The sequence below is a fragment of the Otolemur garnettii genome, unplaced genomic scaffold (genome assembly GCF_000181295.1).
Source record: "Otolemur garnettii isolate 467f Iridium unplaced genomic scaffold, OtoGar3 scaffold00100, whole genome shotgun sequence".
Classification (NCBI taxonomy): Eukaryota; Metazoa; Chordata; class Mammalia; order Primates; family Galagidae; genus Otolemur; species Otolemur garnettii.
The window spans coordinates 7,640,364-7,655,496 of NW_003852495.1; the positions used below are offsets into that span (position 1 = coordinate 7,640,364).

Genomic DNA, 15,133 nt, shown 5'->3' on the forward strand with positions numbered 1-15,133 from the left:
TCTGTAGTGCCAGCTACTGGGGAGGCTGAGGCAGGAGGACTCCTTGAACCCAGGAGTTTGAGGTTAATATGAGGTAGGCTGAACCATGGCAGTCTGGGCAACAGAGTGACTTAGTCACACAAGAAAAAAAAACACATCTATAAATTCATCTAACATTTGTCATCACAGATGTGATATTAACTAGCTTATCAATCCTATTTGGCTTGGTGTTTCCTCCACAATTGGAAATTCTTTTACACAAAACATTTATAAAACAGTAACACAGGGGCAGTGCCTGTGGCTCAGTGAGGCACCGCCCCATATACTGAGGGTAGCAGGTTCAAGCCCAGCCCTGGCCAAATTGCAACAAAAAAATAGCCGGGCGTTGTGGCAGGAGGCTGAGGCAAGGAGTTGGAAGTTGCTGTGAGCTGTGTGACACCCTGGCACTCTACCGAGGGTGATAAAGTAAGATTGTCTCTAAAAAAAAAAAAAAAAAAAAAACCAGTAACACAGATTGGTTTTGTTTTTGTTTTTGTTTTTGCAGTTTTTGGTTGGGGCCAGGTTCAAACCAACCACCTCCAGTATATGGGGCCAACACCCCACAGATTGGTTTTTAATCTGCAACTTGTTCACTCAACCTTAGTTAAGTGTGGAATAAGTTCTCACTATCATCTGAAAGCTATTTAAAAACTATTATAGAGGCTTGGCGCCTCTGTAGCTCAGTGGCTAGGGCGGCAACCATATACACCAGAGCTGGCAGGTTCAAATCCAGCCCAGGCCTGCCAAACAACAATGACAACTACAACCAAAAAACAGCCCAGTGCTGTGGCAGGTGCCTGTAGTTCCAGCTACTTGGGAGGCTGAGGCAAGAGAATCACTTAAGCCCAAGAATTTGAGGTTGCTGTGAGCTGTGATGCCATAGCATTCTACCCAGGGCGACAGCTTGAGACTCTGGCTCAAAAAAAAACTATTGTAGGCTCGGCGCCTATAGCTCAACCGGCTAAAGTGCCAACCACGTACACCTAAGGTGGCGGGTTCGAATCCCCAGCCCGGACCCACCAAACAACAATGACGGCTGCAACCAAAAAATAGCCGGGCGTTGTGGCGGGCGCCTGTGGTCCCAGCTACTTGGGAGGCGGAGGCAGGAGACTCGCTTAAGCCCAGGAGTTGGAGGTTGCTGTGAGCTGTAATGCCACGGCACTCTGCCCAGGGGGACAGCTTGAGGCTCTGTCTCAAAAAAAAAAAAAAAAAAAAAAAAAAGAAAAACTATTGTAGACATTATCTCAAAACTGACTGGAGAGGTAGAGATTATTGTGGGCCCCATCTTACAGATGGGGAAAACTGAGGCTCAGGGAGCACAATGAAAAAGTGGCTCAGGCTCTGTGATGGGGGAACCTAAGTGTTTTCAGTTGTGCCTATCTACTTCCCATTTCCCTAACCCTTCATCCCACTTCTCCCCCCAACCCACAGCCAGACCTGAGAGAGACATGAGGACATTGTTGATGGAGTACACCCAGGTAGTCCGGCTAGGAAAGAGCTGCAGAGACAGGGAGGATGGCTCCTGTGACACCCCAGCAACCCCCAACTCCAGCCCCTGTCCTTGCCCCATCCCAGGCACAGTCCCTCACCATCTCCAGTGTAGCCTCCTGGTCATTCCGGTTCAAGATGAAGATGCCTTCTTCTGCACCCAGGAGCAGGTGCTGGTCTGGGGGACAAACATTAAGGATACTGAGACCTACCCCATTGTGGGGGACCTTCCAAATTCCTGCCTGTTTGATCCCAAACTTTCACCCCCAGCTCTATCTATTCCCTCTCACCCCAAACTGATACTCCCCACCTCTATTCCCCCCCCTAAAATCCTGACCAGTCCCTTAAACCAGTTTCATTCTTCTCTGCCTGTGACTTGCTATATCCCAGTGGGCCACAAATCCTGGCCCTACGTTTCCTCAGTTCTGACCCCAACCTTAGACCTACCCCCCAAAATAGCCCTCTAAATTCTAGCCCTCTTTCTCCCCATTTCTGCTCCCCAAATGCTAATGCTGTCTTACACTGATCCTCAAACTCAGACACTCCCAAATATGACATTTCCTTTCCAATGTGACACCCCAAACTCTGATGCTGTTTCTTTAATGTTGACTCCATCACTGACTTTGTCTCCCTATCTTTGATGCCCAGACTCTGTCCTTTTCTGCTCTATTCTTTTTTTCTTTTTGGGGGGACAGAGTCTCATTTTGTCACCCTCAATAGCCTGTGATAGCATCATAGCTCACAGCAACCTCAAACTCTTGGGCTCAAGCAATCCTCTTGCCTCTGCCTCCTGAGTAGCTGGGGCTACAGGCCCCTGCCACGATGCCTGGCTAATTTTTTTGTTTAACAGGCCTGGGCTGGGTTCGAACCCACCAGCCCCAGTGCATGTGGCTGGTGCCCTAACCACTAAGCTACAGGTGCCTGCCCTCTGTTGTCTTCCAATGCCCAAAATTCTTTTTTTTTTTTTTTTTTGAAGTTTTTGGCCAAGGCTGGGTTTGAACCCGCCACCTCTGGCATATGGGGCTGGCACCCCCCTATTCCCAAAATTCTTGATCCCAAAATGCTGATGGCAGTCTCTCTACCATTAACCTCCAGCAGACCTTCTGTCCACCCATTCTGTCCCCCTAGTTTTCATTCTTCAACTTATCTTTCCTCTACTCATCCTTGATCCCCAAATCTCAACTAAACCATAGGCTCTGACCTGTCTCAACTGGCCAGCTCCTAGCCCCATCAAGACCCTCCCTAGTCCCTGCCTTTGCTTTGTGCCTTCTGTTAGATCTCCTCCTCCTCCCTACTTTTGCTCCCCAGCCCCCCACCCCTGTGCTCTCCCTGACCCTCCTGAATGCCCACCCTTGGTGGAGGGGTGTGTCCAGGCAGCTGTGCTGTGGATCCGGAGTGGGCAGCCATTGAACAACTTTACCAGAAGGGCACATCCCTGAGCAGGCCACACAGGGCCAGGCGGCAGATCCAGCCAAGGGAAGCAAGGAACAAGAAAGTGCAAGGGTTAGGAGTCTGCAGCAAGGGTACCTGGGTTCAAATCCTGCCTCTGCCTCCTCAAGGTGTACATATGAACTTGGGCAAGCTACTTAGCCTCTCTGAGCCTCAATTTCCCCATCAATGAAACTAGGCCTCCTATCTGAGTCGAGCACAGGAGAAGTGCTCAGCACACATTACCTATCATTATCAGTTCTCCCACCCCCACCAGGCATCCCCAGCCCCATGGAGAGATGCAAGTCCTCAGAATAGTTGGCCCTTACCTTCCTCTTCATCTTTTCCTTCTTGGGGGGCAGTAGTGGGGGCTGGTCAGGCTCCTGGGAAGCTGGGTTCCAGAGTGAGGGTTCTGAGAGAGGGTGGGAGAAAATCAGCCCCCAAGGTCACCCCACCCCTACCCACCCTCCACCCAGCCTGTCCCATTACCTGAATGGGCAGTGAGGTGGGGGCTGCCAGTGGCTGGGGGAGGCCTAGGACGTGGAGTGCGTGGAGGAGGTCCACTGGCACACCGGACCAGCACCCCTGGGCTCAGCTGCCCTTCATCCCTTGGCCCCCCAGGACCCTCATCTGATGGAGAACGGAACTTGGGCTTTGGAGTAAAGGAAAGAAGCATGGGGGGAAATATCAGATGATTGCAGAGGGAGGGCACCCTTCTGTGACCCCACTCCTTGGCTCCAACAGGACTGACAGCCATGGCTCTGACCCTCCCCACAACATCTTGCTGCCGCTCCAGTCCCCTCTGACACCCTACCTGGGACATCCTCACACTCCAGAATTCATGGGCTAATGATGGATCCATCAGTGCTATGAGGCTAAATATTTTGAATCCCACCCCCAGGTTGAGGGATGCCACTCACAGATCCCCATTTCTTGGACCCCCAGCCCTAGAGAGCCCAGTACCCCAGCAGCCAAGGACTGGAACCCTGGCCCCAGCCTCCCATCCCCGACCTAGGGCCTTACCTTGGGGGGCAGTGGAGGAGGTATGTCCTCAGCAGGGGTGGGGCTGAAACAAAAAGATAGGGTAAACAAGTAGGGGTCTGGGGAACAAGAACTGGGGGAAGATGGGGCTGGAACCTGGGATTGCAGTCTGAGGAGAGGAGGGTGAGGGGTGACTGGGTCTGGCTGGAGCTGAGGATTAAAGGACTAATGATGATAGTGATAACAGGAACAGCACCTCTTGGAGAACGAGTGGTGACAATGCACCAAGCCTTTGAGTCTTTATACCACCTAGTGACACATGTAACATCAGCACCTGTGGACCAGACTTTTACTCTGTGTTGGTGTCACACACGGGCTGTGACATACAGGATGGGTAGAATGAGTAAGTACACCTGAGCCTGGCTCTGGGCTTAGGGTCTGGGGGATGTGGGGCCTGGGGCTCAGGGTCTGGCCTTTGGGAAATTTCCAGGGGCCAAGGTTCAGCCTGAGGTTGGGAAAGAAGATGAGAAAAGATGCAGGCTGGGGCAGGGGTGACATCAGGTAAGTGTTTGAGACTCGGATATAGCGGAAGCTTCAGGGCTGAGGAGGATAAGTGGGGTTAGGTCTTGGGTTGAGGGCAGGTGGGGGATTGAAGTTGGAGTCAGGTCACAGGTCTTATGAGAAGCTAGAAAGAAGGTAGGCTAGAGCTGGGATTGGGGCGTCAGGAGTGGAAAGTGAAGGAGTGAAGGGAGGTGGGAGCAGGGAACAGGGCTTAGGAAGGAAGACAGGGAGGAAGGAAGGAATGAAGGAAGGGCCACAGGAGGCTTAAGGGTGAAGGCAAGCTGGGGGCCTGCAGGAAGGTGGGGCTGAGGTGGGGCTGTGCTTACATGTCCACGTCATCATAGTCATCATCATCCGACTCTGACAGGTGCCGCCTGAAGAGTGACAGGAATCAGCTTCAGGGCTCTCAATCACATCCCAGCCCCTTCCCCACCTACCCAGGGACCCCTGACCTGGGGCTGCTCCAGAAGTCTTTGGGGGGCTGTAAGCGAGCCTGTGGGATAGGAAAGGTGTCAGCAGTGGCCTAGGGGGATTCAGAGGGCACCTGGGGAGAGCGGAGGAAGGCAGCTCACTGTGTCGACTGGGGGTCTGGTCTCCAGTCCTCTGAGCTTCCTGAACTCCATGTGCCGCCCTGGGTGGGGAAAGGGAACCACAGTGAGCTAGGGCAGGGGAGTGAAACATAGCTGGAAATAGAGTAGAATTTGGGGATTTTGAAGCTAAGATCTTGGGGCTAGAACTGTCCCTTGGAGGAGGGGTCTTGGTTTATGTAGGGGTCTTGTTTGTGAGTCTGGGTTTGGGATCAGGGAAGTGGGGGCTCAAAGTAGTTACAAAGCATTTGTTTTCAGCATCCATTGGGTATTGGGGTCTCTTTTGGTGTCAGGGTGGTGATGGGGAGTCTCATGCAGTCTGTTTACAAGTTAGAGAGGTGGGGGTCTCTGTGGTCATTTTGTAGATCAGGTGGTAGAGGATTTCTGGTGGTCTGATGGTAGATGGGGCAGGGGTTTCTGGCATCTATGATAGGGTCAGATAACTTTAAGGTTTTCTACTCACGACAGCAGTCTGCATCTGGGACCCCCAGAGAGCTGGACCGGTGGGTAGATTTGATACGCCGAGGGATGGCAGGAGGTAGCTAGGCAGAGGGGCAGCCGCATCAGGGCTCAAGACCCCCAAGCAGCCCCCCTGTGTGGGCCCAGTCTTGAGCCCTCCTCTCTTCTACAGGCCTCCTGTGCCCAGGCTGGTGCCAAGCTCCCCATCTTCCTGCCCTGTGCTCCTTCTCAGGTGGCAGGAAGGCACTCCCAGCAGGGGGGGCAGCCTGAGCAAAGGCCAAGAGGGGCCAGTGCTCTGGCCAGCCAAGGCCCTCACCTCAGGCTCCTCATCCTCGATCTCCCCAGTGAGGGCCCCCTTTCCAGGATTCCTCAGTTTGTCAAGAAGATCTAGAATCAGGCCTCTGTTCAGCCCAGGCTGGGCTAACAGTTGATGCTGGGGGAGGGGAAGAGGTGTCCATACCCAGAAAGCTGGTGCAGAGGGAAGGAGCTGGGGCTGGGGCTGGGGCTGGGGCAGGGGCTAGGGCTAGGGCTGGGGCTGGAGGACCTGTCTGAGGAATCCAGGGTGTGGAACTTTAGGAAGCTCAGAGGCCTGGGGGATTCTGAGAAGTTTTAAGAGATTAGAAGAATTTAGAGTTCTCTGAGGGGCCTTGGAGCATCCCCGAATTGTCATAGAGAGGACTGGGGCTCCCTTAAAATTGAAGAGGATGCTCAGGAACAAGTCTTGAGGCCCTTGGGAATGTTTGAGTTCTAGAAACTCAGGGGATCTAAGACAGGTCTGAGGTATAATTCTGAGGATCGGGGAAGTGTTCCTGGGAAATTCTGAGGGACTAGGGACTTTGAAAGGGCCATGGGGGTTCTTTGGAACTAAACTATCAAAATTCTAGGGAGTGTGGAAGCCCCCAAGAAATTCTGGAGTGAGAGTTTGGGGAAGGCTTCTCAGGGAAAAGAGGTTTACACTGAGCATCTTGGTGGCGCTTGGTCGTTTCTTGGGGCTCTTAGTGAGGGTGACTTTGACAAAGTTGTGGAAGGCAGCAGACCTTGGGAGGAAAAAGCCAGGTTCCAGGGTGAGGGGACCAGTGGCCTTCCCATGGGACCACCATCCCAGGTTCCATCTCCACTCTCTCACCCTGTCATCACGCCTCTTACCATTTGCCTTTTTCCTTTAGCCGAGGAGGCTGGTAGCCACTCTTGGTCATGAGGAAGAGAACTCTAGAATAACAGGGAAAGAATATGGGGTTCAGACCCCCAAGGGGGCCAGACCTCACAGTTTGAGGGGTTCCCAGTAGCACTGAGGTCAGCAGAGAGTGAACTGAGGCACAGAATGAGAGCAAGGGTCAGGTTTTCCAATGCCTCTCCTCACGGAAGCCATTTATCACTTTACGGAGCACATGCAAAGGGGGGCTTCAGGAGGGGACCCCTGAGTTGGGGACTTCTGGTGTGGAAGGCTGAAGAAAAGGCTTTCTGGGAGGGGAAATCCTTGGTGGTCTCCTATAAAGGGACCTGGACGTGGGAGGCAGATTGAAGGGTGGTCTGCAGGATCAGGACTGGGCAGGATCTCCAGGCCCAGGGGACCTGCCACACCTGCCTACCTCAGGGGGTGCACATCAAAGAGTGGCGGCTGCAGCTCGGCTAGTTCAATAGCTGTGATGCCCAGGGACCAGATGTCACATAGCTCATTGTATCCCCCCTTCAGGGCCACGGCCGCCACTTCTGGAGCCATCCTGGGGACAGAGACCCTCAGAGAACCAAGGGTGGCATGGGGAGGGGGAGGGAAGGGATGTGGAGAGGAGAATGGGGCAAAAGGGGCTAAGACACAGAGTCAGATGGAGAGAGACAAAGAGAGACAGATACGGTCAGAGAGACAGTGAGAAAGACAGAAACAAAGAGACAGAGGGTGCCATGGACTGAGATAGAGGGAAAGACTGAAATAGGCAGCTGTGGAAGGACAGAGACCAAGATAAAAATCAACACAGACGCTGAGAGAGCAGGCAGGAGGGACAGAGACACAGGTAAATGGAAGACTCAGAGAGCGAAAGAGAATGAGAAGAGCTTCAGAGAAGAAAAGCATGGGCAGGGCAACAGAGCCAGGAAGGAGATTCCCTGAGAACTAGGGTGGGAAAAGCCACTGTCCCCCATTCCACCCCAGGTGCCTCCTTGGTGTCCCTCACCAGTAGGGTGTCCCAATGAAAGAGAGGCGTCTAGCCAGCGTTGCCCCAATCTGGGCTGAGATGCCAAAGTCAGCTGGAGGCAGGAGACATGTAGTGAGTGATCTGGTGTCGCTTGACCCCTCAGATCCCCCAACCAGCCCTCCAACCCCCCAACCCCCAGCCTCACTCACCTAGTCTGACCTCCCCAGCATCATTGATGAGGATGTTGGCTCCCTGGAGATGAGAGGGAAGCCTCGGAGATAAGAGGCTGCAGGAACCCCCTGCCCAGCACCCCTCCCAGCTCCACCTCACAGCTCAAGCCACCCTGAGCCCCCATGCCACTCCCATCTCCTGGGTCCCATCCCTCAATGGCACCCCTCTGCCCTAAGACCACCTTGATGTCTCTGTGTATCTTCTTCTGTGAGTGCAGGTAGGCCAGTCCCTGGGAGAAGGGTGGGACAAGGGGGCTGTGAGTGTCTGGAAGCTGGAGTGGGGCCTACCCCATCCCCAGGCCCCCCAGCCTCTCCTCACCTGCAGCACTTCCCGGCACACATAGCTAATCTGGAGCTCTGACAGGGAGCCTGTCACTGCAAAGGTCACCCCGGCCAGGCCAGGTGTTGGATGAGAGCCAGGAAACTTGGGCTGGGGAGCCCTGGTCCCCACCCACACCAGCTGAGAGGGAGCCACAAGGGGAGGAGAACCAGGTTGGGACCAGTGGGAGGGGGAGACGGCGGGGAAGATGGCAGTTGGGGACAGAGTGAGGTGGCAATACAGCTTAATAGAGGCCAGAGGAGGCAGAGAGCCATTCTGCAGATGTCCTCTGTGTGTCTACTATGTGCCAGGCACAGCAAGAGGCTCTAGGACACAGCTACAAACAAGGAACAGACATTCCTGCCCTCAGGGAGAGAACATTCCAGTGGGGGAGACAGAAAGCAAACAAGATAAATAAGCAAAAATATGTAGCCCTTGAGATGCTAATCAATAGTAGGAAAAAAGGCTCGGAGCCTGTGGCTCAGGTGGCTTAGGCACCAACCACATACACCTAAGGTGGCGGGTTTGAAACCAGCCCGGGCCTGCCAATCAACAATGACGGCTGCAACCAAAAAATAGCCAGGCGTTGTGGCAGGTGCCTGTGGTCCCAGCTACTTGGGAGGCTGAGGCAGGAGTCTCGCTTGAGCCCAGGAGTTGGAGGTTGCTGTGAGCTGCTGTGATGTCAGGGGACTCTACCCAGGGGGACAGCTTGAGGCTCTGTCTCAAAAAAGAAAAAAAAAATAGTAGGAAAAAAATAAAGCAAGAATGGAAATGTGTGTGAAAAGGGTTGACATTTAACACATAGTGGTCAGCAAAGGCTACTCTAAGGTGACAGTGGCTGATGATATGACAGTCCCACTCTGATGGGGAACAGTGAATGCAGGGCCAGGGAGGTAAAAGGGTGCCTGGTAGATTTGAAAAGCAGCTGAGTGTGGGGAGGAAAGGAGTAGGAGGTGAGGCTGGCCATCTTAGGATGGACCGGACAGGGAGTTTGGGCTTCTCTGAGGGAAGCAGGAGCCAGAGCCGTGGGCAGGCTCTCAACAGAGAGGGGAGTGATGTGACTTTGCAAAATGATGAATGGCAGAGAGACACAGAGATAGACAGAGACAAAGAGAAAGAAACGGACAGATCCAAACAGAAAGAGACAGAAAAAGATGATCAGAGACCAAAATGTGAGAAGACAGATATGCTGTATTTAGAAAGAGAGAGACACAGAGGAGTGGAGAGGGAATCCCAGAGAGAGATGGAAGAGGTGGTCAGAAGTCGGGTCTGACAGAATGGCTGTGTGTTTCACTTCCTTTCTGTGTGCCTCAGTTACCCTCTGGAGGACTTCTTAATAAAGTCCTTCCTCTTCTAACAGTTGAGGCCTATGACGGGAGGGAGTCAGAGAGATGGCCTAAGACAGTAGTGGGAATTGGAAATTCACAGAGGTGATCAGAGGTCGGCCCCACTGCCACCCTCAAATTCTCCAAGAGAATGAAAGGCAGACTGAGAGAAAGAATCAGAAATTCATTCGTTCAACAAAAATTTGGCTGGGTGTGGTGGCTCACACCTGTAATCTTAGCACTCTGGGAGGACGAGGTGATGGATTGCTTGAGTTCAGGAGTTCGAGACTAGCCTGTGCAAGAGGAGGACCCTGTCTCTACTAAAAAATGGAAAAAAGTAGTTGGGCATTGTGGTGGGTGCCTGTACTCCCAGTTAGTTACTCAGGAGGCTGAGGCAAGAGGGTCACTTGAGCCCAAGAGTTTGAGGTTGCTGTGAGCTATGATGATGCCACGACACTCTAGCCAGGGTACACGACACTCTAGCCAGGGTAACAGAGTGAGACTCTGTCTCAGAAAAAAAAAGGCACCTATGAGCTAGAAAATGCAGAAATATCAAACACACAAATAGGCCGTGGCAGGAAAATGCAGATATAGAAAAAAGCTGGGGAAGGAGAGATGGGGGGGTGGGTGGTCACTGCATGCACAAAGACTGGGGCTGGGCCCACTCTGTCCCTGTATCTCCAGCATCAGCAGGCTCAGAGGAGGGGCTTATTGTGTGAAGTATGGACCAGAAAGTCAGAGATAGAAGAGGTGGATTAGGGAGGTGTGGTAGATGCCCTTGTCCTTCCTCTAACCTTGGTAGATGTCCTGGAGAGAACCAGCCCCACAGAATTCCATGCAGATCCAGAGCTTCTGCAACCTACAATGGTTCAAGAGTAATAATAGTAATAACAGCAATATATTATTATTTATAGGAGAGCCCCCAGTACACTGTCTTGTCCTAGTTCAGTAAGAACTTTATTGCAACAGCTGTCTTCGCTTTATCACCCCTTGCCCACCAGGGTGAGATTGTTCCATTCCCAGACAGATGAGGAAGTTAAGGCCAGAGAGGAAATATGCATTCAGGGACAACTCAACTTGAACCTAGGTCTTCCAGCTTCAAACCCTGGGTACCCATCTATAGTCCTATGCTAACCTAGGAATACAGAGCAGAGATCTCACAGGTTGCAGAGGGGCCCAGGGTGCCAGTTCTGAGAAGCTGAGGTCATTAGTGGGGCAACAAATATAAATTGGGGGGTCAGGGAATTTGGGGGTTTTCGTTCATGCAGGGAGTGAAACTGGGGGACCCAAAGGGCAGAATAATGAGAGATTAGTTTAAGGGGAGTTGATTTCAGATTGCATTAATATGAAAGAATCATTTTGGAGACCCCTGGCCAGAAACGGGAGTTTAGATTGGGGATCTAGGTTAAAGGGTGCTCTAGTTAAAAGAGTGGGACTTTGGACTGAAGAACAGGTTAGGAGTGCCCCCATTAAAAATGAGGGTCCAGGGTTAGAGGTTAGGTTAGGGTACCCCAGTCAGAAATGGAAGCTCAGGTTTGGAGATCAAATTAAGGGGTGCCCCTGTCAGAAATGGGAGTCCGGGTTAGGTGCTGAGCTGAGTTCCAGGGCGCAAGTCTAAAGCTCATCACCAGAGATAACTCCCATGGTAGGCCACGATGTTGGCATGCCGGCAAGTTTTCAGCATGAGGATTTCCTTCTGAAGGGTGGAGACATCGTCATCTGTGAGGAGGGGTAGGAGAGAAAAGGCTGCTTGCAGGGAGGGAGCTACCGCAGATGTGATCCCAGTGTCCTGGGAGGTGGGGTATAGATATGGGGAAGGATCTCCTGGGTTCTCTCCTCACCAGGCTCCATTTTCACCATCTTCAATGCCACCAGGTCCCCCGACACCTTGTCTCGAGCCTTGTAAAGGGGAAGTTGGCAGTCAGGCAGGCTCCACTTGCCTTAGCATCCCTGAGCCAAAGACAAGGACTGGGGCCCGCTTACACTCTTTTCCTTTCTAGGACCTCACTCCAAAGGTGACTAGATTGAGGATGATGGGGATGAAAGGGACTTTCTCACCTTGAAGACTTCCCCATAGGTGCCGCCACCCAGCCGCTGCAACAGGTCGTAATGGTCACGGGGGTCCTTATTAAAAATGTCGGGGTCTGTAAAGTCCATTCCTTGGGGCCAGAGCTGGCCTGCGCCCAGGGGCCAGCAGGGCCTCAGGGCTCAAGTGCTGGCACCTCCCTCCCTTTCCACAAGCCCTGCACCCGCCTTGCCTCCGCAGGCTGTGGCCTACCCCCTCCCCACTCTCGCTTCCTGCCCCAGCTGCAGGGCTGTGCCCTGGCTCCACCCCCTGTCCCCAGAGCTCTGAAAATCTATGACAGGCAGCTTGCCTAGGGACCCAAGGGACTACCCTTCACCTCCAAGACCCAGGGCTGTATGTAAATATGATGCAAAAGAACTTACTTATAACCCAGCGGGTGCCCTAGCACCATCCCTCCCACTCCAATACCCCCACCCCACCCCCCGTTCTGAGCAGTCTCTAAAAACCATAGTTTAACCTCTGCTGGGTACTTGAAGGTTTGGTCACAACCTGGGGGTGGCAGGTGTGCACCGGGATGGCTATGCAGTGTACATGCCTGTTCACATGGGTCACATACACGCACTTGTGTTGGCCCCTGCACGGTGTGCCGACGTGTAGATACGCACAGGCCTGGATATTTGTGTGTACACATGTGGATGTACCCAGGATATATACCTCCACATACATGGCACATGTCTGTGCATTCAGGCCTGCAAAGTACAGAACTTGTACACAAATAACTCCTGGCACCACAAGATGCCCTCAGCCGCAAAACTGCAACCGAATGGAGACTGGGCGCAATCTGGCGGGAGTTCAGGGGCTCCTTGCCCAGTCCCTGCCCGCAGGGCACAATAGCTTTATGAGATCCTACTCTTGTATCTGATAGAGGGTAGGGACCAGGATGCAGGGCTTGAAACCTGCCTCTGGGGCACAAGTCTAAAGCAAGAGGGACCTGAGCGGGACTTGCCCACCGCCCAATTGGAGAACTACCGCACGCATTCCCACAGAGTTCCGTGGGTATACGGCCGCGCTCTAAACGACGTGCGCGCTCGCGGTCAGAGCTCAAGCGCCTTCCGGAAGAGCTCGCGCACGCGCGCGCAAGTCCTCAGTGCTAGAACAAGGTACAAGACGCCGGGAAATGTTTAGCCCCACCTCCTCAACCTAAGGCGCCTGCGCACTGAAGTAAACTAAGCTTTTTCTCACGCCGTTGGTCCAGCTCAGGCGGAGCGAATACGCACGCTCCAATTGCGCCTGCCGTGAAGATGTCACGTGGCAGCCGGAAAGCGTGGCAGCTGTTGCAAAAGCCTCACTCAACCCGTTTACTACTTTTCTAGAGCTGGAGCGACAAGCGGGCGTAATTCCGTTTCCACCGCCTCTTTTTCTTCCGGTCCTCGAGGCTACCGTTCCGCTTCAGTGTTCGCCTCCAGTCCTGGTTGTGAAAGACGACAGTAGTCATGGCGATGTTTGAGCAGATGAGAGCGAACGTGGGCAAGTTGCTCAAGGGTATCGACAGGTCTGAGCTTAATCGGAGGGAGCGCTCTGGGGAGAGGATTGTCCCTAGACCGCAAAGGGTGGTCAGGGTCCTGGGTTTGCCCTCAGGCGGTGTTTCTCCGTCGTTCTGGATGTAAGGAGGTCATTCTGGAGAAGGAGATGTTTAAGAAAACAGCACTGTAAAGGCCCAGAAGCAAGAGAGAGCCTTACCTACCACTTATTTTCCTCTTTAATTCTCTTAAGATTTCCCTCTCCACTCCTCAGGTTTCTTTATCTTGGCTCCTGATTTCCTCCCTCTGCTCGTCAGTCTATCGGTGCTACTTAATCTCTCCATTCTCTGCCCCTCATGTTATTCATTCATCGCACGTTCACTGACATCCACTCTGTCAGCGCTGGGCACCAGGTGCAACGAAGACAGTTGCAGGTTGTGCTATCGTAGACTGGGTTCCTCTTCCAGAGAGGAGACAAAACCAGCAACAGATAGTGAGAGCCAGGGGTAGTTAGGGCTGAGTAGAGGAAGCTAGGCTGTAACCTAGAAAGGAGAGGATGGGTCTGGACCAGGTGGAGGCCTGAGGAGGAGAGGAAGGGGTAGCAAGCTGTGTGTACAGGCTAGACAGGTGACTGGTTGAGAGGTTGGGGAGGCATCCTAGACAAGATCCAGTGTTCTGATGGGGTTTAGAACTTAGCAAGAGGTCTGGGAAGTGTACAGGTTTTGTTAGAAGTTAAAGATATTCTGCCTCCTTTGCAATTTCCTGAAAATGAAAAAAAAGAAAGAAATTATAGATCTGATTCACTACTTGGGTAGAGCAGGTGATCTGTGCCAGATTTAGAGGGGAAGGGAAGGAAGAACGGATTGCAGTGGCCTTTTGCTTCATAAAATGACTAGTCTCAGCATCTTTCTCCTTTTTGCTCACTCATCTTGAATCTCCTTTAGGTACAATCCTGAAAACTTGGCCACCCTGGAGCGCTATGTGGAGACACAGGCCAAGGAGAATGCCTATGATCTGGAAGCCAATCTGGCTGTCTTGAAGCTGTGAGTGCGTAGCCCTGTACATACCCCCATGCCAGCAGCTAGCAAGGTGCCACTCTCAACACAAGGCAGGGGAAGGGGTGGTGGTGGCTGGGAGTGGTTTGCAAGGGTTTGGAAGTTGGGGCAGGAGGGTGGATGGTTTTTAAAAATTAATTATGTTGGGGCGGCGCCTGTGGCTCAAAGGAGTAGGGCGCTGGCCCCGTATGCTGGAGGTGGCTGGTTCAAACCCAGCCCTGGCCAAAAACTGCAATAAATAAATAAATAAGATAATTATGTCTACAAGTATCTTAGGGACCTGCCAGCTGTGCCAGTTTCCCTTCCTAGCCACAGAAGAGCATATTCTTGGTTATTGGCAAAGCTGTCACCATTTAATTGCTATCAGATTCTGTCTTGCACAAGTAACATTCTTTGCTATTAAAAATCTGAAGAGTGGGCTTGGCACCTGTAGCTCAGTGGCTAGGGTGCCAGCCACATACACCAGAGCTGGTGGCTTCAAATCCAGCCAGGCCTGCCAAACAACAACAACAAGAAAAAAAAATAGCCAGAGACTGTGGCGGGCGCCTGTAGTCCCAGCTACTTGGGACTGAGGCAAGAGAATCGCTTAAGCCCAAGAGTTTGAGGTTACTGTGAGCTATGATGGCTGGGCACTCTACCCAGGGCAACAGCTTGAGACTGTCTCAAAAAAAAAGTCTGAAGAGTGTGTCAATTCTAGCACACTGGGAGGGTGAGGCAGGTGGATTGCTTCAGCTCAGGAGTTCAAGACCAGGATGAGCAAGAATGAGACCCTGTCTCTACTAAAAAACAGAAAAACACCCAGCTAGATGTTGTGGTGGTTGCCTGTCGTCCTAGCTACTCGGGAGGCTGAGGCAGAAGGATTGGTCAAACCCAAGAGTTTGAGGTTGCTGTGAGCTATGATGGCACAGTACTCTACAGAGGGTGCAAAATGAGACTGTGTTTCAAAAAATAAATAATCTGAAGAGTGCCCATTATTGGGCAAATTTTAACTATTCTTTTTTTTTTTT

At 52.4% G+C, this 15,133-nt stretch overlaps 2 protein-coding genes and 1 non-coding gene across 3 annotated transcripts in view; 2 read left to right on the top strand and 1 right to left on the bottom strand.

Annotated features, from left to right (window-relative positions):
- MAP4K1 (mitogen-activated protein kinase kinase kinase kinase 1) overlaps positions 1-11,797 on the bottom strand; it is a 20,326-nt gene extending 8,529 nt beyond the window's left edge. The window contains exons 1-22 of the mRNA XM_003796156.3: positions 11,584-11,797; positions 11,367-11,424; positions 11,154-11,244; positions 10,320-10,384; positions 8,201-8,256; positions 8,064-8,111; positions 7,861-7,903; positions 7,691-7,763; positions 7,112-7,243; positions 6,669-6,731; positions 6,478-6,559; positions 5,839-5,955; positions 5,527-5,605; positions 5,049-5,107; positions 4,929-4,969; positions 4,803-4,850; positions 3,958-4,000; positions 3,424-3,586; positions 3,264-3,346; positions 2,857-2,941; positions 1,608-1,684; positions 1,456-1,516 (exon numbers count right to left, since the gene is read on the bottom strand). Of these exons, the coding sequence (XP_003796204.1) occupies positions 1,456-1,516; positions 1,608-1,684; positions 2,857-2,941; positions 3,264-3,346; positions 3,424-3,586; positions 3,958-4,000; positions 4,803-4,850; positions 4,929-4,969; positions 5,049-5,107; positions 5,527-5,605; positions 5,839-5,955; positions 6,478-6,559; positions 6,669-6,731; positions 7,112-7,243; positions 7,691-7,763; positions 7,861-7,903; positions 8,064-8,111; positions 8,201-8,256; positions 10,320-10,384; positions 11,154-11,244; positions 11,367-11,424; positions 11,584-11,682 (1,666 nt within the window). The 5' untranslated portion in view covers positions 11,683-11,797. The remainder of the gene's footprint in view (positions 1-1,455; positions 1,517-1,607; positions 1,685-2,856; positions 2,942-3,263; positions 3,347-3,423; positions 3,587-3,957; positions 4,001-4,802; positions 4,851-4,928; positions 4,970-5,048; positions 5,108-5,526; positions 5,606-5,838; positions 5,956-6,477; positions 6,560-6,668; positions 6,732-7,111; positions 7,244-7,690; positions 7,764-7,860; positions 7,904-8,063; positions 8,112-8,200; positions 8,257-10,319; positions 10,385-11,153; positions 11,245-11,366; positions 11,425-11,583) is intronic.
- Positions 11,798-12,848: 1,051 nt separating this feature from the next.
- The window catches only part of EIF3K (eukaryotic translation initiation factor 3 subunit K), an 18,304-nt gene continuing 16,019 nt past the window's right edge, over positions 12,849-15,133 (top strand). Inside the window, exons 1-2 of the mRNA XM_003796157.3 lie at positions 12,849-13,103; positions 14,016-14,114. Coding sequence (XP_003796205.1) covers positions 13,045-13,103; positions 14,016-14,114 — 158 coding nt within the window. The 5' untranslated portion in view covers positions 12,849-13,044. The remainder of the gene's footprint in view (positions 13,104-14,015; positions 14,115-15,133) is intronic.
- LOC111727339 lies at positions 14,388-14,518 on the top strand. The gene has a single exon (XR_002774917.1). It is a non-coding gene; the product is annotated as a small nucleolar RNA SNORA24 (small nucleolar RNA).